This window comes from Malania oleifera, chromosome 3, assembly GCF_029873635.1.
Source record: "Malania oleifera isolate guangnan ecotype guangnan chromosome 3, ASM2987363v1, whole genome shotgun sequence".
Classification (NCBI taxonomy): Eukaryota; Viridiplantae; Streptophyta; class Magnoliopsida; order Santalales; family Ximeniaceae; genus Malania; species Malania oleifera.
In genome coordinates this window covers 63922404-63940121 of record NC_080419.1, presented here as the reverse complement: position 1 = coordinate 63940121, position 17718 = coordinate 63922404, and the positions used below count along the sequence as shown (strand labels likewise).

General features: G+C 34.1%; 1 protein-coding gene and 1 long non-coding RNA gene across 2 annotated transcripts in view; both read left to right on the top strand.

The window, feature by feature from the left end:
- The window catches only part of LOC131150569 (biotin synthase, mitochondrial), a 92480-nt gene extending 87464 nt beyond the window's left edge, over window positions 1-5016 (top strand). Inside the window, exon 6 of the mRNA XM_058101377.1 lies at window positions 4479-5016. Within this exon, the coding sequence (XP_057957360.1) occupies window positions 4479-4787 (309 nt within the window). The 3' untranslated portion in view covers window positions 4788-5016. The remainder of the gene's footprint in view (window positions 1-4478) is intronic.
- A 10238-nt stretch (window positions 5017-15254) lies between these two features.
- Window positions 15255-16521, top strand: LOC131150320 (uncharacterized). The gene is made up of 2 exons (XR_009135520.1): window positions 15255-15734; window positions 16328-16521. It is a non-coding gene; the product is annotated as an uncharacterized LOC131150320 (long non-coding RNA).
- Window positions 16522-17718: the final 1197 nt, after the last annotated feature.

The window sequence follows — 17718 nt, the reverse complement described above, 5'->3', positions numbered from 1 at the left end:
ATTTATGTTTCATATTTTTAGAGCCAGAATAGCATAGAAAGTTCTTTAGTAGAGGGTGAGCGTTCATCAGTCAATGTAAAACTCACTAGCGTTTGTAAACATGTTTACCTTACTTACCTCCCTCATTAAACACATGCTACCTACAAAGGTGTTGTTAATGAATTGTGTGCTTTAAAGTTTATCATGTGATTCTCATTTTCTTACATAATTGTTTATTGCTTCTGCTTACTTTGAATTCTATGGTTGTGAATTCATTATTTTTGTAAACTGTGGTATATTTTCGACTGACTAGTTAAGCAAAATTGCTTCACCTAGTGTTGCACAACCCTTCACAAAGTGCCAAGTGTTCAGCCCATGACGCCAAGGCATCCATTTCTTCTTCCACCTATGGCCAACATGTGCTTCAACATATAAGGAAGAGATAAAGGAAATAAATTAGGCAAAAGAACACATAGGACTAGGAAGGTTAAGAGCTAAAACACGATGGGCAATAGGATACGCAATTAAGGACTAATGAGTGCATACCTTTCTTGTGAGCAATCGGTAAATCCAATCATGTTGAGATGGGTCTCTAGAACTAGTAGTTTAAATAGTGAAGGGTAGAAGAGGGAGCTACATGGTGGTAGCAATGTCTTTGCCTGCTTTTTGTCATTCATAAACCCTCAATTATTTCTTTAGGTCAGTAATTGATGGAGTTAGAAGCGGAGTGGAAGTTTTCTCCAAAGGGATAAGGGTAGGGACAGGAGGATCAACGCACAAGGGGAAAAAAAATCATTGATGGAGTCAAAATATATTCATCCAAGAAAAACCAAGCGCTAGAGAAATAAATGTCCCCTCAGAAAATGTAAACTTATGCACTAACATATTTCTGCTGAGTGTGGGGATTATAACATCTATATCATTTTTGAGTCCTTGAGCAGTCAACAAAAGCACTTTTTAATGACAAGGGGAAAGATGTTGTTCTGAATGTGTGTGGAATGTGAACAAAATATGTGCACCCGAAGACACAAGGTATAACAAAGAACATAGATGTTTTCAGGTGCATGATAAAGAAGGGAGCTTGTCCCTTGAGAAAATTGGAAGGCATCTTGTTGAGCAGATGATAAAGCTTAGTAAGAGTTTCAGTTCAAATTCAAAGGGTCTTGGGCATATGCATGTGAAAGAGTAGAGATGGTGCTATGTCAAGTAAATGTCTATTTTTTGATTTTCCTACTTCATTCTCTTTAGTGGTATGTACATGTGATGTTTCATGATTAATTCGGCCATGAAAAAAGACTAAACCTCATTTTGAATGAATTCAAGCATATTATCAAATTGAATACTAATGTTATATTGAGTTTTTATTGGTTAATAAAATTGAGTAAATACATTAAGAAATTTAGATCTGTTTTTTAAGAGATAGATCCAAGTCATCCACAAAGGACACAATATTGGCGATTCTTCAAATGCTTGACTCTACACGAACCGTAGATACTTGGATAAATAAGAAAAAACAATGATTTACTACGAGATGAGACTTGACTCTAGATGGAAAATATGACATGCTTTCCTAATTGATGCATAGAACACTTAAAATGAGAAATAGACTTGAGAAACTTCTTGCAATTTTTGAAGGGATGAATGACCCAAATGAGCATGCCACTAATCGAGAGAAACACCATAAGTAGAAATTGAAGAAGTTGTATGACAAGAACTGGATCCACAACCACCACTATCAAAATATTATAGGTCATCCTTCTCATGCCCTGCTAGATAACAAAATGAGAAGGAAAGAAAGTGAGGGAACTATAAGATACAGTTAATTGACCAACTGATTATAGGTTCAAGGGAAGTTTAGGCACATATACCACAGTGAAAATAAGGATAGAAGGTAAGAAAGAATATAGCCACAACGAGAAACCTATGTAACCAAACCATCAACAAGGGCAGCCTTAGATTGTAAAGTAGTAGGTTTCACAGACTAGAATAAATTAGGACTACCTGTCATATGGGTGGAGGCATTAGAACTGATAAACCAAGGTGAGGCGGATAAAGAGGTAAGAAACCCGGTTGTACTTGAATTGGCCCAGTAGTGCTAAATGTTTAAGATTGGGTTTGGAGTTTTTATACTTCTCTCAGGACACAGCAGATGTACTCAACTCCCAAGTGGAGTGGGCAATTGTGCAAAGTGTCAATAGTAGAATCACCCTTCTTAATAGACTTACTGATCAAAGTCAGTTTCTCATGGAGATCCCAATAGAGATAATGAATATGATTGTCCTTGTCACAATTGTGTGCAAATACGAGAATTTCCATGACAAACTCCTTTTCTTGTCACTTCCTCTGCTTGTCTGCCATGATCGCCATCCAAACCTCCTCTATTTTCTCTAACACTTCTCTGATCATGGTTAAACATAGTGCTCACCATTGTTGAACAACCACAAGCAGGAGCCTAAGAAGAAGACCAAGAGCCATCTTTAGTGATGATTCTAGCATGTACTTCATTCAAGGTTGGTGTGAATTTACCGGCAAGAATCTGATCCTGGATGTGTTGAAGGTCAAGACTCAACCATGACAGAAGCTTGACAGCTAAGAACTCCACCTTTGCCTCTTAATCATCTCAACACCAAAATTAAATTGATGGATGTTAAGTTCTTCCCACATGCCCTTCAGAGTGCTACAGTAATCACTAATATTTGAAAAGCTCTTCATATAGGTAATAACGTGAGTTTGATTTTTACTTTGTGAGAAGCTTTTATGGAAATTATCCCATACAGCCTTGGCAGTTCTATGAAACATCAAGTTAACAGCAATTCATGGTTCCATGCTATTCCACAACCATGCAAGCAATATGTCATTCTCTTTCATCCAGTCTTCATAATCCTTGGGAGTCTAGAGACGAAGGAGAATCAGCAGATACTTAAGCCCTTTTGAGTTTTATATGGTCGCACTGCCTGAAACCATGACAGGTAATTGGAGGATCGAACCAATTTGATGGCTGCGATATGTACGTTCAGAGTATATCACCCCCAATACACGATAATCAGCATGAACCAGTATCAAGAATGAACAGCATAAAACACTAGCACAGACAACATGTCAAAATTTCAAATATCCAGAACTTCAAGGGCAGCTATGACCATAGAATTGAAGTCAGAATATTTTAGGAGGAATCACTTGATCATGTAGAAGAGGGGAGACCACAACAAAGCACTACATGCACTTAATAAACCATGTGGCAGCAGCTGTAGGTATTATGGCTGGCAGCAACTAGAAGTGAGTGCAGGCGAGAACAGGAATCATTGAAGATCAATAGAGACCAACCAACTGATATAAGATTGCTAGCGATCACTCGCAAACACGCAGCATCAAAACAGTCTCATCATGCTGTAACCAGCAAACATCAGAACAGCAAACAAGTCTACTCGAAACAGAGTACAACTAACTTCACATCAGCAACCTTCCATGAATACACAGCATGCAATCAAGCTGCACAAGTCTGAGAAGAAGAGTGTTCTTAAATGACTCTCAAAACCAAACAGAAAATCAGATTTGGTAACTGATTGGGGAAAGATTTGATAAAGATACAAAAACAAAAACCAAAACAAAAAAGTGTTCAAAATCAACTCGGATAAATGATTTAGAGATCAGTCCTCAGATACCATTTGTGTAAAGTTAAAGATGGAGAGGAGAAGAAGAGAGGATTGCCTCAGCAGTTTCCTAGAGCCTTACATCAGCTTCAGGCCTGCCTTCTTATATATTAATAATAAATAAAGGGCATGAAAGACAAAAATGTCTCCCTTTACACTACAGAATTACTAAAATAGCCTATTTTCTTCTAACACATAATAAAGAATAGACAAGGGATAATTTCCCAAATTTCACAATGGTAATTTCTATTCCTTTCCTATTTCATGTTGGATGGAATAACATAATAAACTTCTGCATGAGTGAATTCTTTGTAATTATTTCTGTCATTTTATTCCATCATCTTAGGAATAGGTATTCTGGGAACCAAATGTAACCTAGTTTGGAGATGACTAAAAGCCCATTGAAAACATCATGTTGAATAAATGTGCTTCATTCCTTGAGTTTGCCGCAGAAATGCTTGATCAAGAAGCATGAGTTGCCTGAATTATTTATTGGGAGATGTTACCCATTATTTATAGAAAAGAGAGTGGGCTTGAGTGGGTTCCCAATTACTGTAGTTGAATCTTGTAACATAAAGAGGAGAGGAGAAAAGGCAAAAAATATTGATAAACTGTTAATTGTCTGTAAAAGTCAATGGAGTCACCCACTATCATTTCTAGGAATTGTTTCTCTCTCTCTCTCTCTCACACGCACACGCACACACAAATCAAAAAAGAATCCCACACAGACCTTGTATTAATTATTGCTTTAATATATTTTTTTTTCACTATTGTCACTAAATTAATTTGATTTATCTTGGTTTGAGGCTTAGGTGGCTTTTTAACAGTTGTATTTATCACCTTGTTCAGCCAGTTGGAATATGGGAGATGATTAGGATGATCGCCACTGCCCGCATTATTATGCCAAAAGCAATGGTCAGGTTATCGGCTGGCAGAGTTCGTTTTTCCATGCCTGAGCAAGCATTATGCTTTCTTGCTGGTGCAAACTCTATCTTCACCGGTGAGAAGCTGTTGACAACTCCCAACAATGATTTTGACACAGATCAACTCATGTTCAAGGTGCTTGGACTAATTCCCAAAGCTCCCAGTTTTTCGGATGATGGAGTGAAGGCTTCTGAAGCAGAACCTTGGGAGGAAGCTCTTTCCAGTTCTGGTTGATATTTTAGTTATTCTCAAGGATTGCTTTTTTGTCATTTTTCTCTGCCCAGGCAGCTACCCTTTTCTCTCTATTCAGTTTATTCATATGTATTAGTTTTAATATGCCTCAATTCTTGTGTCTCTCTCTTTCAGTCTCCCTTTCGTGCACACAACACACTGGGGGTGCGATTATGGGGAGTGTCTTGTTGCAGAACTAAAAGGAATAGGTAATATATTAGGCTTCCCTTTATTTTTTTTGGAGTTTTTTGTGGGAATGGCGGTGGGGTGATCATAGGATTGAATTGAGAACTTTTTTGGCGATTCTCGTTGCTCACTACGTCAATCCTATGAAAGATCTTGAACCAACACCTATATAAATATAGTCATTTTTCAATATTAGTTGCTGCATTTTGGGTGTGGGACCATCACTTATGAGGTTGATGTGGTAATGGTTTGAGAATCATTCATGGGACTGACGTAGTGATTTAGAACAGCTCAAAAATTTTAAAGGGCTTGTGAGATTTTTTTTTTCCCCCAAAATATTGAATTGATTAGGAATTCTGTTTCTGTGACATGTGAACATACACATCAAGATACATAGGCTCGTGTTTTGTTTGGTGGTTGAGAAAATATGGGGAAAAGGTATGTGAGAATCTCATTATTTGATTGACACATGCATAATCTTGGAGGCATTTTTACCCATGAACATTTGGATGGTTCGTCCAAATTACAATTTGCATGCCTTGCCAAGTTAGTATTAAGACATTGCAACTGAGCTTGTGCACAATTGCGTCTACCTTTGTTGACTGTACTAATGAACTTGATGTGTGGAAGTTGCGTGAATTATATCTCACAAAATGCCAAATCATTAATAATTTTTGAAACATAATAAGCCAAATACTTTTAAATCTTGAATTGAGTTTTATATTGTGTTAATAATGTATTAATTAATCAATTTTCATCATTGTGTTTAAAAGAAATAATTTTTGATTATGTATATTTTGCTCTTTGATGCGTAGTTAAATATCAAAACCGATCTATCGCATAACAAGCCTTGGTTACTGAGGTTAGGTTTGAACTTTTAATTTTAGTTTTAATAAAAATTTACAAATATTTGTGTTTGATAAGGATGAAAATAGTTCATGTGGATACTGATTCTGAAAGTTTTTAGTTTTGGAGCCAACTTTGAGAAAGGTTTGACTTGGAACAAAGCCAAACTTATTGCTTCCAGATTAATTTCATGTTCTACCCAGAAAATTCCAAGTTCAAGTTGGCTCCAGCTCCTACCAAATTAGCTGTAGGTTTTCCTTTGTAGTGGAAAATATGAAGAATTTACTCCAGAACCCATCATATAAATTTTTATTTTCCAGCTATTTCTGACAACACTTTTTTCTAGATAATTCAAAAAAATAAAAAATTATAAATTATAAATTATAATTTTAAAAAAAAAAAAATCTTAGACAAAAATATTGCTTAGTTTTCAATATTTAAGTTAAATAGTAACTAAGCATCCCTTAAATTTTAAAAATCCCTTGCAAATAAAAAACAATTGATATCTCCATAAAATAAACCTATCTTAGATAATAGGTTGACGGGTTGGGTTCATTTATTATGACTTCACATGGTTAACATACTAGGTTCACTGTATGGTTGGTCATAGAACTAGCCTTAGTGAATTTTTTTACAAAAGTATTTATATTTAAATAAAAAGAATATAATTGTATGATGGTAGGGAAATTATTTATAGGATTTTGTTAAAGTGAACCAACTTATGGAAAGGCGGTTCTTACAACGAAAATTGACTTTTCAAAAGTCGATTTCATCTAAAATGATAGGTTGTTATGGCGTAAGCAGAACCAACTTATGGAAAGTTGGTTTTTTGTTGAAAGAACTGACTTTCCATAAGTTTATTATGCTCTCGTGCATGCAACATGTTAAAGTTTATGTGAAGTGGAACTGACTTATGGAAAGTCAGTTTACATAGTGCAAATCAACCATTCAAAAAATAGTTTTACTTTACAAGCGTGCAACGTTACACCGTTACGTAAAATTGACTATCAAAAAGTATGTTTTGATGATTCTTCTATTTTACATTATAAAGAAGTTCATTTTCGTCATTATCAATTGATGTTGTACCTAGGCAACCAAAGCTTACTAAGATGAAAGAATTCTTTATTGATTGTGCGGACATTCGAAGATTGTGGCATCATTCTTTGTTTTCTTTCTCTCTAGTTTCACTATAAAAAAGATAGATTTTTAATTCTTAGGTTAGGAAAAATGCTTCAAATCAACAAATTTTAATCTAACAAAGGGGTGATACTTTTAGTTGTTGCTAAAAACAAATACTACTTCTCATCTACTTTTAAGTTTCATGAAATGCGCTTTCTTAAAGATAGACTAATTTAATCCAAAGAAAAAAAAAATAACAGAACAATTGTATTTTGAGTCTTATAATAGTACTTTGCATAAATATAATATGTCAAGGCTATGAAATATTGATATCGATCTGGCAAGCCTTGGAGTGCCTTGGAAGTATTAATATTTTCTTACTAATGTCAAATGAGCTATTGGATTATAGGTCCAAGAGTACATGATTTTCAGTCTTTCCAGTACTTTTGAAATATTTAAAAAACACCATACCTGCTTGAATTCATATTCACTTCCAGTAAATTCCCTTCTTTCAATTTCCTGAAGTTTTGATGATAAATACTTCGACAGCCCGTTATTCTGCAAGGTGTTGGGAGATTGTGATCTCTTAGGCCAACTGTTGCTGCTATGCGCAAAACCTTGTTAAAATAAGAAAATTAAGAATGTTACAAATGTATGTATATATGGTGGGAAAACTAATTTAAGTGGCACATTTTCATCACTTCCTAGTTATTACTTGCAAGTGGAAAGATGAGCTCTTCAAAATATGGGGAATTCTAAATAAATGTCGACACCACTTTCGACTCACTAGTTTCATAAACTCCTAGTGACTTCTTTTTTCTTTTTTTTTTTTCGATGGGGAGATATTGCAACTTAGGGGGCTATTTTTATTATTCATTAAACTATCATGACATTGAGTTTGTACGTGCCTTGTCAACTATGGATGCAGAGTGGGAATATCGACTACAAGAGGTGGAGAATTTGGCAGAGCAGTTACTGTAGTTGAATGTTGTCATCTCTAAGTGCAAGACAATTTCTATTCCACGGGATGACTACTTATAGAAGAGACGAGCATTGAACATGATACGAGAGGAGAACAATCGTATGTGTGATATTGATCGTTTTGAGAGAATATACTCCATTATGACTTCTACGATATGTGGTAGCTGGAAGGAAGTTGTTGCTTCTATTTCTAATGGTTAGTGTTGCGAATTTGACACGTCATGTTTGATGAGGATTAGTGTTACAACAAAACGGATTAATTTCTTATGTTATTTTTGTTATATTTTGTTATTGTAAGTCTATATCCCAAATATAAAGGTATGTTTTGATGTTTCCGTTATACTTTTGCTCCATAAGTTCACGTTAATTAGTAGAAATGTAAATTTGTTGAATGCAAGCTTTAACAACTTTCACAAAGTCAGTTTATTAAAAACAAATGGACTACTCATAATTTTCTATAACTAAAAATTATGTTCATACAAAATTTATGCTAAACTAAGTTTTCAAAAGTTGGTTTAAATTTCTATGAATAATTGTGAGAACCACTGCATGCAAATTTTGACCTTTCATTGACTTTGTGTTAAAAAATCTCACCCCATCTCCTCAATTTGAGATATATATGACAGTACATAATGATAATTAAAAGGGGGTCATCTTCTTCATGCGAAGGTCCACATCAATTAACCATATTTGGAAAGTTGCTTTATAATTTGCATATAATTTTATATGCAAAAAGTACTCATGGAGAATAAACCAACTATGATCAATAAAACACAGTTTTATGATTCTTTTAAGGAGTGATCACTCGTAACCTTGGAAGCATGAGGTTGACTCAACCATTTTGCAAGAGTAGGGAAATTATTTTTGGCAAGAACTGAACTTTTATAGGATATATATATATATTTTTTTTTCTTGCCTATAAGCTTAAAAGCATTCATGATGTGCACCATTTAGTATCTAAATTTTTTTGTGTCATGAAAATTTTAAAATCTTAAGGGCTTTGGAATTTAAATAGTCTTCTTGTCAAAGAAGAGATTATTTTGGCCCTTTTGCTAATGACAAAAGGGGAAGATGTCTTTTAGTGAAATTCAAAGTTCTTTTTCCTTCTCATTTAGTACTTTCCTTGCTTTTGTATTCAAAACTGGAAAATGATAGATGTGCTTAATTGAATATTTTCCTTAAAAAAAAGCTTCAATACATAAAATGCACATTGACTAGAACTGTATGTAAATGTTCAACTTGGAAAAATTCTAAAGTCTTTATGTTTGTATATGATTGTTTATATTGAATATCTTTTTAAATTATGCATATTGTGAGGGAGAGTCTTGTTAGGGGAACTTAATTTTGCTCCTACGTTTGTCATCATCAAAAAGGGGGAAATTGTTGACTTTTTAAGTTTGATCCCTGTTTTGATTATGACAAACCACAGTATTTTATCTGTGTGTTTAGTGTATGAACAAGTTTATATCTTTGTAAGCATGAATGACACATGGAAAATGGAAGACGTATCAGCACTTAGATGATCATACCTTAGCGTATTCCATGACGTATTAAGGAGCGGAAACATGAAGATTTTATTTATTTTTCAATTGTAATATTTGTTGGGAGTCCCAGCCCGGAATATATAGTCTAGAGGGGGGGTGAATAGACTCTTTTTGCGGAATACGTATTTTTCTACAAAATAAATCTTGACAAGATACAAAAAATTATATCGCAATATAAATATAAATCATGCACAAGATATAAAATAAAGAGTGTAAAGGAGAGACAGAACAACAACGGTACTTTTACGTGGTTCGGCACCAAGTCTACGTCCACGCCTTAGCACCAAGCCAAGGATTCCACAATCCACTAAAGATACTCCTTCACCGACGGAGAAGCCTTACAACTCGAGAACAAATCCCTACACTTGGGAACAAACCCCTACCGCGCTCATCAAGAGCCTTCGCTTTGGTTCACAAAGAACCTTACAACAATGGTTCACAAAGAACCTTACAAGAGATTGGAAATACAATTTAATGCTCCTTAAATGAGCCAATATGAAACACAACCAAATCCTTACTCTATTCTCTCAAGGAATGAATCTTACAAGATAAGTGAGCAAGAGATGATTGAGCACTTGTGAAGAATAACTAAAATGCAAAGTGCAAAGTGCTTAAGTTTTGGATAAAATGATATTTTTCACAAATCTGATCAACAATGCTTAAAACCATATTAATACAAGTCTAAAAGCTTGTATTTATAGCCCAAAAACCTTAGGAGCCGTTAACTAGCAGTTGGGGGAAAGAAAAAATATTTTATTTGGAAAACTAACCGTTTTCCGCCCATTGGAGCGCTTCTGCCCGTTGAATTCGTCGACAAAATTCAGAAAAAATATTTTATTTGGCAAACTAGCTGTTTTCCGCCCATTGAATTTGTCGACTAAATTCTCTGAATTTCGTCGATGAGGTCCCTGAATCAGAAAAAGTCACCAAAATGAAAGTTGTGGCATTTTGTCTTAACTTTCTAGGGACACCAAGATCGTCCCATTTGGAATTTTATAGAAAAATTTATGCCCAAAATACCTTAAGGTATTCAGGACTCAAGACTGCACTATGGCAGTGACGATTATTTTGTTTTTTCTTGTCAAAAAGTATTTTAATGACTCAAAACATTCTTGGACAAAATTATATGAAATATATTAAATCTAATGAAGATTAAAACTTATCCAAATGAGTTTACTTTTGAATATAAGATATTTTAATTAATAAAACACGTTTGAAAACTCATTTTGATATCTTATATGCTTAGTATGTCCTTTTGTAAAAATACATGACTTTCTTTGAACCTTTAGGACATTAAACTTGTTTTAATACAATCAGGACTAAGTAAAAAAACGTTTTTAAAATTAAGATGTTAAAAACTTGTCCCTTTGAAAACATATTTGAGTTTTAGGATTCATTTGACAAACTTTTATTTTAACTTAGAAAGCCATGAAATGTGAGTTTGTGTTTATGTCTTTAGTGCAATCCTATAAACTCATGTGTCCTAGTATGCTTATGCAATGGCTCAACTCTTACTCAGAAAATCATGTAAGACACACACCGTAAGAGTTATAATACACACTCATTCACACAACCCTTATTACAATTAATTTATACACAATAAAAACTCTGGGATGTGCTTTGATGCTTCTGAGTCAGTGTCCTTCTGATCTTTTCTATTTGATGTCTACTAGGTCCGATCTTTGCTTCTGATTTGGTACCTCTGTGTATCTGACACTATGTACCTATATTAGATAAGATCTACAAGGATGGAAAATACTAGAAACAACAACTAGGTTAATATCATCAAAACATATAAGCCAAGATAGTGTAACTGACAGGGCTAACAATATTAATAGGTTTCAATTGTGCATGCATATCATCTAATTTAAATTGAAGGTCTACTAACCTTAGATTGACCTTAGGAACCACGATTTTTTCATGAAAAAACCTTTTTTTTTTTCAAATTTAAACTTATACCAAAAGGTCTAAAATGGTTTTGAAGTTAAAAGAAGGGAAACACCAATTTTTACAAAGGGGTCGGTCGACTGGGCAATCAATCGAACAGTAGAGATAAGAAATTTTCTCAATCAATTCGTTCTTATCTTAAAATATGTTCAACATGAAAATTGTGATATTTTACCTTAGCTTTCTTTTGATACCAAGAACATCCAATTTGGAGTCGTATAGAAAATGTTATGGCCAAAACACTGAAAAGTGTTCGTAGTAGAAAATTTCCCTTCATGTTTCTTTTGTCTCATTGATGGAAGTTTTTCTCAATCCATAACTTCTTATCTTTAAAGGTGTTCAACATTAACGTTGTGGGATTTTCTCTTAGCTTTCGGTTGATACCAATAATGTCCAAATTAGAGTTATATAGAAAATGTTATGGCCAAAACACTGACAGGTGTCTACGCAAAAAACCTGAGGTTTGTCGATCGGGGCTTCACTCTAGCCAGCCAAAGCTTGCGGATTTCAAGCCCCAGTTGACCAAAGCTTGGTCTCAGTCAACCAACCCTCTCGGCAAAGAGTTCCAACGGCCGGAAAACTGCTAGTTTTCAAATAAAAATGATATTTTAAGGTCCCAACGGCCATATAACGGTTATATCTATTTTTGGCCTATAAATACAAGCCCATTTGACTTGAAAAATTTTAAAGTTTTTATTCCTTTTTTAATTCTCTCCCATTTCCATATGCTAGTTGTTCTTTAAATTCTCATTTTTCTCCTACTCTTCTTTTATTTGAAAATCATTTTGGGAGAAAATACTATTGGGGGTTTCTATGTGAAGAAGTTTGAGCATATATCATACATATATATTGCTTGATGGTCATCTTCTTTTATACTTTCAAAGGAAATATTTCTCCTACTCCTTCTTGAAAATCATTTTTGGGGGAAATATTTTTGGGGTTATATATTTTAAGAGGCTTTAGCTTATATCTTATATATATATATTGCTTGAAGTCATCTTCTTTTATTGTTTTACAAAGACCAAATTTCTCCCTTACTCTTCTCTTGAAAAATTAATTTTGGAGAAATATCTTTGTCATCCAAGTATGGCTTGAGCATATATCTTACATCCATATATATTTATATTGCTTGTGACTCTACTTGTGCTTTTATGTATCAAAGGTAAAAATTCTCTACACTTTTATTTGAAAAAATATTTTTGGAGAAAATTTTTAAGTAAATCCTTGAGAGCCTTGAGCAACATATTTATTTCATATATTCTTGCTTAGAAGGTTTCTCTTATTTGAAGGTCAATCATATTGAGAAAGAAATCTCTAGTTTATCCTATTCTTTGATTTGTAAAATACTTTTTGGAGAAAATTTTTGAGGTATTCAAGTAAGCTTTATTGATAAATATTTGCTTGAAAAGTTTCTTGAGAAAAGCTAGAGCATATATTCAAAGTCATATATTTTGCTTGGTAGCCTTTTGTTTTTAATTTAAAGGTCATTTGAAAAGAAGAAATCATTTTCCATACTCTCACCGATTTATTTAAAAAATATTTTGGGAGGTTTTTTATAAACTCTATAGAGCTTCATTTTAACATCATATGAGAGTGCATATAGTATTTCAATGTGTACAACTCTGCTTATTTGAGAAGCATTTATTTTGTACAAAAAATATTATTTGTACCGGTTTGGCTTAGTCTGGTGATTAAGTTAAGGAGACTCTGCCTTATAAGGAGGAACCAGTTTGGCTCAACCTGATAAATTGAGTTAGGGAGACTTTGCCCTATAAGGAGGAACCAATTTGGTTCAGCCTAGTAAATTGAGCTGGGGAGACTTCGCCCCATAAGGAGAACTAGTTTTGCTCCACCAGGTAAGTGAGTTAGGGAGACTCTGCCTTGTAAGGAGATATTGTAAACGGTGTTGCTCCACCTGGTTAAGTGAGCAAAGTAGTGGAATCCTTGGGTGGTTAGCCCAATGCGTAGGTAGGATTGGCTGAATCTCGATAACAAATCTTTTTTTTTTTTTCTCTCTCTCTCTCACACACACACACACATTTAATTTCTACACTTTAATTTCCACACATGTATTCTTGTTTATTTATTATTATTTTGCATACACACATTTAATTTAAATGGGATATGTTCTAGGCGGGTATATTTATATTCATAGTTTAATTATTTTACATACACGCTTGTATTTTGAATGAGATATGATTTGTGGCGAATCGACATAAATTTAATTTAGTCAAAAAGTTTTTAAAACCCAATTCACCCCCTCCCCCAATTGGGAATTCACCATTCCTGTCACATCTGACATGTGGATTTAAAGGACACGTGGTTGGCCAAGAATCTCTAGCCAATCACATCAATACAAGTCACAAAAATCAAATTTGGCACAACCTCCTTTAACTTATTTTCTCTTCTCATTTTCATTTGCTTCCCACTTTCACATATCGAAAAGACCTTTATTTTTAAAAGGTAAAAAATGATTATCAACAATAAGTTCAACCAAACAATCACAAATCTAGGTTTTTTAGAGGAAACAACTTGCATAAAAACAAAGGTTTTAGGTTAATGAAAGACTAAGGATAAACTTGTGTAAATGATTTCAATTAGTTATTGTTTGGTTAAGATTTTAAGACATTGACATTGGGGTAATTTTTTAAAATGTTTTCAGAAAGTTTCTTAAAAGCATTCTTAATGGTTAAAAAAAATATGTTTTCTATCATAAGGAAAAATAAAATGTTTCTTTTAATGCAATCAGTGATGATTTCACTTTTATCCATGACAATCTTAAACTTATTTTTCAGACCATTTCCAACCAAATATCAAGCTTGTTCAGCAAAATTTGCTTTTTAATGGTACAAATTATCAAAAAAGTGAATTGGATAAAGGAGTTCATGAAAGAAAATGGTAGTTGCAACTAAATTCTAGCTCAAGTAATGATTGATACCAAATAGGAAAGCTTAATATACTTATTACTTTTTTCATTGAATTGTTAAAAAAAATGACATCTCTATCTTTTCCTAACATTTTACACTTAAAATGTTAGTAAAAGAAGAGTAGTTGGCAATAGTCATTTTTTTTACCAAATAAAATAAAGAATGAGCTAAACATATGAAAAGTTAGGTAAAAAAGCACAAGGAAACAAAAGGTCGTATAGGGCAGTCGATCAATCACTTTTAAGCATTGGATCGACTCTTTTCCCTCCTTTTATTGTTTATGCGCTATCAATAGGTGGTCGATCGACTCATACAAGTGGTTGATTGGTCCAATTTTTTTTTTTTTTTTAATTTTTGTATTATTTGCTCATAATGGGTTGAGAGATTTGGGTATGCCACGTGCCCTAGAGTTGCCATATCTAAGGCGATGACATTGGTAGTTAGTAATCGTTAATTTGAATTTAAATTTTTAAAATTCAAATTCCAAAAGTCTTTTTCCCTCCATCCATTAGAGGTTTATAAATAAAACTCTTGAGAGAAAATGAGGGCAAGTTCAAGTGAGGGTGTGGAGAGAAAAATTTCAGTGTTTTTGTGCACTTTCTTAGGGATAAATAAGGGGTTGAATGTTTAAAGGGAGAAACCCATCTCTCTCATTATTCATTATTAGTGTATTTGGGGAATAAATCAAAGTGAGAGTGTCCTTCACTTATTTTACAAAACTATATTAAAATAGGTCATGACCCACAAGTCACTTGTGACCCGTCCGATTAAGACAGTTCGGGTACATAAAAATCAACTTGTTTATAAACGGGTCAACCTGTGACCCGCCTGTTTATAAATGGATAAAACCGGTTGTCACCCAGTTTATTTGGCTTATAAATTACCTATTAATCGATAACCCTACTCGCCTGCTACCGTAACGCACATAACCCAACCGACCCTGCCGACTGCTGTGTTGAGAGATCAAACATAAAACCCTAAATGTCTAATTAAATTCCTGTGGCGTCGCAGCTCTGGCTGCCTCCTGCTGGTGCACTGCTGCGATCCACTCCCCGAGCGGCTGAGCTCGAGTCCTTGTCTGATCGTCTCCTCCACACTTCCATAGGCGTCAGGTCCCCCAACTCCAAAGACTACTCTCCACTCTCCAATAATCTAATTAAGGGAACTCCTGTTGCTGTTAAAAGGCTCCTCAATAATCAGCCCCCCCAGCTCCATAGACCATACTCTCCACAAATGCAGTCCGGACGGCGGATTGGATTCGATTATCCTGGCAAACCCAGCGGACGTCAGCCATTTCGGCTACTTCCAGAGGTCAAGCGTCAAGGAGTTCATCGTCTTCATCAGTCGTATCGTCGCCAAGCGAATGCCTTCCGGCCAGCCCCAGTCTGTCCAGCATGAAGGTTTAAACCCCTTCTTCCTCTTCTCCTCCTCCTTGACGAGAGATGAGAGACGAGAGATGTGCTTTGATAATTTAATTTTTTGCTTTAAAATTATAAGAGAGATGAGAGATAGAGCTTTAATAATTTAATTTTTTTGCTTTAAAATTTTAAAAGAATTAAATTATTTTTTTAAAGGGATAATTCGCGACTTGTCCATTTATTAATGGGCGGGTTGGAATTTATAGGGTTGTGACCCATTTAACCTCGGCCTGCTAACCTGTTTATGATCCGACCCATTTTCAACCTGTCCAGCCCAAGCCCCACTCCTAATATTCTTCAATAAGGTAAAAGCCTAACCCTCTACTCTATTTATTTTCAAAGGTTTATGTAAGTTCTGTATGGAAAATCATGTTGGTATGTTTTAGAATGCCTAACCTTCTACTCCATCCATATTCAAAGGTTTATGTAAGTTTCATTTGGGAAATTATGTTTGCATGTTTTGGAATGTACAAATTTGATTCTTTATGATTTTTCCATTTACCTACATCCATCATGGGAAAAAAAACATAATTAAGAAGTCTAAAAATGCATGTTTTATCAATTTTTGCGTGTAGATATTCAACCGGCCTACAAGCGTTGTCGACTGCCCCTTTGATGGTTCGAAAAAATAGTCATGGGCTACTAGATGATTAACTGCCTCCTTTAGATGATTGACCACTAGATCTCGAAAGTGCATATTGTTTGCATTTCTTCATGATTTTCTTCAAGATTTTAAGAATTATTGAATCTATACACTCATTAAAGGGTATTTGGTTGAGTTTGGGTGTTGTTTTTACTAAGGATTTTGTGGGTTTCATAAAAAAATAATAATAATAATAATTCATATGAATTTTTGAAAAAGGTTTTCAAGTTTTGTAAAGTTTCAAATAAAATTTTGGAGTTACACATCCATGATGCGACTTTTAAATGTTTTCCCAAACTTTTTCAAACTAGATTTCAAGATGGGTTTGTAGTTCTCCCACTAAAAATCCACACTTTTTCAAGTTTAATAGGTAAAATAATATTTTTCAAATCAATCACCCATGAAGTGGCTTGTAGGTGGAAAAATGAGTTCTTATTGAAGTTTAACTTGATTTTAACCTCTATTTTATAGACATTTCATTGAAAGATTATTTTTCTAATAAAAAAACAATGTAAATTTCAAGTGGTTTCGAAAGGATTCAAGTGTTTTCTAAAATCATCAAAATGTTTTCTAAAAATTCATTTTAAAAATATTTTGATGAACTATAGTGGCTTGATTCCTTTTATGGAGGATATATAGGTAATATACTTCGATAGATTTAGCTACAACTTTGAAAACTAAGTTTTCCTCCCTTCTTCTAATCTCCTTTCATTGATTGTGCGCATTTTATAAGGATTTGGAAAAGTTACCCCAAAGTAGTAGAACTTTTATGGGGCAAATGTCTTTGCATGAATTCTATGAAAGTCTTTTCAAAAGGATTTGAAGACTTGAAGTTTAATTTTTAGAAATTAAATAAAAAAATTTGTAGGAAGCAATCGACTGCCCTTTGTAGATAGTCAACTGGCATAAGCTTATTTTTTCACTGATTTTCACATTTTTTTTTCTCAAAAATTAAACTTCAAAACAGGAGACACATATATGCACATAAGATAAGTGCAATAACCATTCTTTTCTTTTCTTTTTTAGATTACGCACCGGGTATTCACGTGTCCGTTTTACGGTTCACGTGACAAATTCTGCGCCCCTTGAAGTTGATTCCACAACTCCAAAGGGAGGGTAAATTCAGGAGTTCAGGGGTGGAAATGAGTTCAGGAGGGTTTGAACATCTGACCTCATGAGAGGCACTCCCGCAACCCACACTACCACCTAAACCACACCCTGGGGGTGCAATAACCATTCTTTGAATGAGCGCTTTAGGGTGTTATATTTTTTAAATCTTATTTTAAGAAGATTTAAAAGTCTACCTTCCTTATTTATAATGGT